We start from the raw sequence: 6,000 nt of genomic DNA, 5'->3' as shown, positions 1-6,000 counted from the left end.
TTTTTAATAAATCTGCAACAATGTCAACAATTCTGTGTTTTTCTGTCAGTATGGGGTGCTATGTGTACATTCATGAGGAAGAAGAATGAACTTAAATGATTTTAGCAAATGGCTGCAATATAACAAAGAGTGAAAAATTTAAGGGGGTCTGAATACTTTCCGTACCCACTGTATATACATTTTTCAACTATTTTCTATTTTTCATCTTTATGGGTATATATCTGATTTGTTACATTCCATATTTATTATATAGCTCTGGTTGTCTTAGGGGTATATAGATATTGGTGCACTATGATCTAACCCAGTGTTTCTCAGCCTTTTTTCAGTCAAGGCACCCTTTAAAATTTTGGACAAAGGCGCCCCATTCTAAAATTTAAAAAAAACTATTCTAATAGTTTTACATAATACATCAACATCCACACACTTAGGACACCCAATGTTACAGGTGATTTATTCTTCAAAATCCAAAAACACTTTTGCACAAGGGTAATGACTAGTATTTCAGTGTTTCTCTTCTCCCTCAGTTTTTCTACATTACTCAGCTAATGTGACCCCCCAGTGCTGACAGAGAGGGGCACAGGAAGGTCAAACAAGGATGCTGTGCAGACAACAAACATCCTCCTTATCAACTGATGACATAATTGTTGTTAGGACGCTAGCGGCTGGAAGGTCATAACGGTGCACAATAAAAACTTGTGGCTTTTTGTAACTAAAAGGCAGGCTTCACCCCCCTGCTGGCTTGTATACAATTGTGGGGCATTTTGCCAAGGCACCCCTGAAGAAGCCTCAAGGCACCCCAGGGTGCCTGGGCACCCTGGTTGAAAAAGGCTGATCTAACCTTTCATATTTCCTATTTAATGATTGTATGTGCAACTAACAACAGATTCTTGCATTTACAGGTATAGTTTTTGGTTCTTTTTATAAACAGTATTTAGTACCATCATATTCATAATATATTTAGTATTTTTTGATGATGAACCAAGGCTTTCGTTCTGCATTTACATATATATATTTTTATGATGTGTTGTCTCTTTAAATATCACAATATGTGTTGTGTTCAGTTGGTCTATGTGTGTTTTTATATGCATATTTTATATGCATTTGTTATGCACAAAAAAAAAAAATTTTCTTGGGATACATGGTTTTTCTACTTTTTATTTTTTAATGTTTCATTCTTTTTCTCACTATTTTTTCAAATGACATGTACACCAAATTGACACATATACATATACGTTCTGCCTATTTTTACAACATTTATATGAACTTATTTGTTTGTCTATCTGTATTGAACTTTTTTTTAGGCATGTATATGTTGGTGTCATGCACAGGTGTGAGTGGTTTCCTTAATGGATCTGTTTGGGGTTTTTTTGACCATACTGATTGGTCTGGAATTTAATCCACGAACTGACCCCGGTCCATAAGAGAGCTCTCACACCTAATGATAGTCAGCAATGATTAAGCACTTCGTGTGAAACGCGTCTGCTGAGTAGTGTGTAGTCCTGTATGTCGGGTGTTGGACCTATGATTCTTCAATAAACTTTTCGTTTTCCTCATTGCTGGAGGTGCCACCTTTCTCTTTTTTGCCCTTACATTAGTGGTCAATGGAGAAGTGCCCCCTCTTGCATTGTTGCTGAGTGGAGAAATGTCCCCTTACATTGGTGGTCAATGGAGAAGTGCCCCCTCTTGAATTGGTGCTCAGTGGAGAAATGTCCCCTTACATTGGTGGTCAATGGAGAAGTGCCCCCTCTTGCTTTGGTGCTCATATATATATATATATATAGATATATATATATATATGTATATGTATGTGTGTGTGTGATTCTGCACAGAAGAGCCATCCCGTAGCAGTAAATTAGCTATGGGGTGGTCAGTAACTGGTTAAAATTTGTAAATTTTTATGTAAACCCTAAAAAACATGCTTTTGATATGACTGTACATGTATCCTGTAACCTATTTTGCTGCTTAATTTTTAGTTTTTCTCTTGCAAATTTAAAGAATTAAGCTATGTACACTTTAAACCCTGGCACTTCTTTGCTAGGGTGACAACACTTATCTGCTGCCTTAGAATGCAGCGGTGGCATGGCTCCTGCGTTTTGGCTTCAGACTGGCATGCAGACACATCTTGCCTGCAAGCCTGTTCAACACAAAGGAGAAGGAAAGAGTGATTTCACCAGAAGACTATCACCACCCATTGACCAGTCAAAATATTGTGAAAAAAAGGTCCAAACCTGTTTGTCGTGTGAAATGTCTCCTCTTTACCTATGTAATGTTTTAAAGTCCTTGGTTTACATCTGCTTTAAATGAAATGTGTTAGGAAATGTGGTGCATCTATAATTTTTGAGGTCCGACATAATTGTATCATTTTTTTTTTTTTTACTAGTTCATAGGTTTCCTATTCAAGGCTTGTTACGCTGAGTGGACTGCTGTGAGATCATGGAAGAAAGATGGCTCCAAGACGAGATGGGTAGATTACCTCATATAGGAACGGTCCACCATGTCGGCTCAAGAAGAGGTGTGCTATACTCAGTATTACAAGTCTAAACCATTTTTCTTAGGAGTTATTGACAACAGCACCTCAAGGCCTCAAAATCTGAAGTACACAAAAATAGTCAATGTCAGGAAAACCCCAGAATTTATGGGTTTCAGTAACATTTTGACTGCTGAAGACAGATTAAAAAGTAGATGTATTTTTATACAAGCATGTAGTTAGACCTACATGCAGGGAGAGTAGCACAATACATTGTGTTTCAAATGTATTGCTCTAACTCAGTGCTTTTCAAACTTTTTTCAGTCAAGGCATACTTTAAAATTCTGCACAATCTTGAGGCACCCCATTCTAAAATATAAAAAAACGAAACTAATAGTTTAACACAGGGTTTCTCAATGAGGGTTCCGTGGAATACTAGGGTTCTTCCAAAGGTTGCTTGGGTTTCCTTGAGCAAAGGGCAATTTTTGCCTCTCAAATAACTTCCCACTGACACCATTGATCTTTTTAGCTATCTGTAAAGAGGTAATTCTTCTCACTGACCATCACACTAATGTATCATGAGTTATACAGTAATTTTTAGTAGGGTTCCCTGAGACCGGGAAGATATTTCAAGGGTTCCTCTGTGTTGAAGAAGTTGAAAAAGGCTGGTGTAACATAACGCAACAACATCCAAAAATGTAGTTCACCCACTGTTAGAGGTGATTTTTTTCTTCCAAACCAAATACGCTACACTCGTACTGACTAGTATTCCAATGTTTCTCTTCTCCTTCAGTTTCTCCCCCTCAATCAGCTAAACCGACCCCAGTGCTGATGGAAAGGGGCTAACAAGGATTCTGTGAAAGCGCCTGATGTTTTCCCTATTAACCAATGATGTCATTGGTTGTTGGCGGGTAGATGGTGGATGGTTTTCATTGTGCACCATTACAACCTTCCAGCCACCAGCTTATATTCAATTGTGGGGCAATTTTTAGGAATGTTTCCAAGGCACCCCTGAAGAAACCTGAAGGCACTCTAACTCACTAAGGACTTCTAATGCAATGTATATGTTCTGAAGTGGGTTGCACCTAGCTATCTAAACTTTGTTTGAAGTCACATCTGTGTCTCTGGTGAAGCTCATTGAGATGCGGATGGTCATTCACATAGGCTTGTTACTTCCAGTGGCTCTTTGGAGGAACAGGTCTTCAAAGGCTGAGATAACAATCTGCCCAAGAGGTGTATTAGGCATTTCACCACAAGCAATACAGCTGTTACACAATATGACTTCTAACAAAATATACATCCAAGATATCTGCTTAATCAGAAATAAATGTTTGATAAATAAAATGGCTATTCCATTTACCCTCTCAGTCAACCATCTGTAGCCAAGCCCCCAAATTCTTAACATCACTTCAATACTAAATTTAAAATAATTCTCCTAAATGACACTGGGATCCCTGCATCAATGTATAACTTCCAACTTTCTGTTATAGTAAACGTCACTTTTTAGTGCCAAAACCTTGAAGAAAAACACACCCTTTTACCAAACCTCTGGACCTTTCAGAAATGTTAAAAAGACAATAAATATTATATGTACAGCAGACGTGGTATTGTGTTTTATAAAAACCTGCAGTTGAAGGGTTATGTGACCTCTGGCCTATTCCTACATGGCTCATCGCCCATTTTATGTGTGACAGGGTGAGAGTATTGCCTCTATTCAACCAAGAAATATCACAAAGTGGTAGTCGGAGTACATAATAATGGGAATTTTTCAGTCTTCAAGTTGCAGCTTCACACAAAGGAGAATGCTGAAGCTATTTTAAAGTGTATGCAAACAATACAAGAGGTGTTCTGCATCCCCTCAGCGCCATTACATGAAGCAGGGTGGAATATGTGTTGTAGACTGCCAGCCAAGACTAAGACCTGAGAGAAGCATCTTTTCCAGCCAGGTAGTGCTGTGTCAGCAGACTGTGCTATGACAGTTACAGCATTAAGCAATGAATATAAGTGTTAAACAATACTGTACAGGGGAAGGGGGTGGAGGCAGAAAGGTTGTCCCTCTTGGGTACCCTGTTAGTTCTCAGTATAACTTATTGCCTCCATCAGCACAAAACATAAATCATTTGGACACTTTGGAACTTTTATATTTAAATAGTCCTGCTGACCAAATCAACCACAAATTTTATGCTAGTGATTTCAAATGAAAAATAATTTACTGGGTTTATTGCACTTTTTTAAGAAGTTGTAATGCAATTAATGCCATTCAAAATGCAAGACATACCCTGGGAGCTCTCTGTGCAGCGCTTTTCCAGCACAAACACGTGTGCATATATACAGCCCCGAAAGAAGAAGACCCATTTCAGTGAGACCTCGACAAGGAATTAGAGACCCTGTACAGGCAGCAGCAAGGGATTAAAGATAACCGATCATTTTGTCCATTCAGATTGAGAAAGTCTTTTGAAAGCTTACCACTAGGGAACGACCGATTATCGGCAAGGCCGATATACCGAGGGCCGATATTGACTTTTGTCGATGTATCTGTATCGGCCCCCGGAACTGGCTGATATTCCAAATATTGCTCATGTAAGGGTAAAATTATGTCACATAGAATAATTCCGTTTACAAATGTTATTGAATATGCCACTCACATATGTACAAATTAAAGATATAAACAATTCCACATTAGCAGATCTGCTGGCAAAACGGTATCTCTCACCCACTTTCCGTAAGTGATACCCGGGTGATACCGCTCCATCCGGCATACGATCTTGGAGGTCACGTGCGTGGTCACGCCCAGCATGACCATGTGACCTCAGAGATTGTCATCGTATGCCGGACGGAGAGGTATCCCCGGATGTCACTTACGGCAAGTGGGTGAGAGATGGATCGGTATCGGGTGGGTGGGAGATGGAGCGGGTGAGAGACAGAGCAGTATTGAGTGGATGCCGAATGGAACGGTATCACCCGGGTATCACTTACGGCAAGTGGGTGAGAGATACCGATCTGCCAGCAGATCTACTAATGTGGAATTGCTTATATCTTTAATTTGTACATATGTGAGTGGCATATTCAATAACTTTTGTAAACGGAATTATGCTATGTAACGACATTTTACCCTTGCATGAGCATCACCACCTAATGGTTGGAGGAGGAGAAGACTAGTCTCAGACCCTGACATAGGATGTACAAAATATCGGCCCATATCGGCACATATCGATATGTGATTGCCAAAATATCGGTATCGAAAAACCGATATCGGACGATCCCTACTAACCACACCCTGACCAATTTATATTCACTTTTGCTGCTGTTCCACCCCCCTGGTCCTCCTTTGGAGCGTTAAGGAAATACCTTGTACTTTTGGGTATGGTGGAGCCTGTGACCTCATATTTGAGGGACCAGTCACCAGGCCAAAACACTGCACCAGATTTTGTGCTCTCCAGTTTTAGTAAATAAACCCCAAGGTTCCCTTTATAGTGCCTACTCTTCCCTTTAGAGTGACCTCCAAGATTGTCATCGTATGCCAGGCGGAGAGG

At 39.7% G+C, this 6,000-nt stretch overlaps 1 protein-coding gene across 2 annotated transcripts in view; it reads left to right on the top strand.

The window, feature by feature from the left end:
• Nucleotides 1–2,418: 2,418 nt before the first annotated feature.
• AMOTL1 (angiomotin like 1) overlaps nt 2,419–6,000 on the top strand; it is a 233,162-nt gene continuing 229,580 nt past the window's right edge. For both annotated transcript variants that reach the window (XM_082244557.1, XM_082244556.1), the window contains exon 1: nt 2,419–2,512. In XM_082244557.1, the coding sequence (XP_082100683.1) occupies nt 2,434–2,512 (79 nt within the window). In that variant the 5' untranslated portion in view covers nt 2,419–2,433. The remainder of the gene's footprint in view (nt 2,513–6,000) is intronic.

This window comes from Pelophylax lessonae (genome assembly GCF_965119305.1).
Source record: "Pelophylax lessonae genome assembly, chromosome: 2".
Lineage (NCBI taxonomy): Eukaryota > Metazoa > Chordata > Amphibia > Anura > Ranidae > Pelophylax > Pelophylax lessonae.
This window is presented reverse-complemented; position numbering and strand designations above follow the sequence as displayed.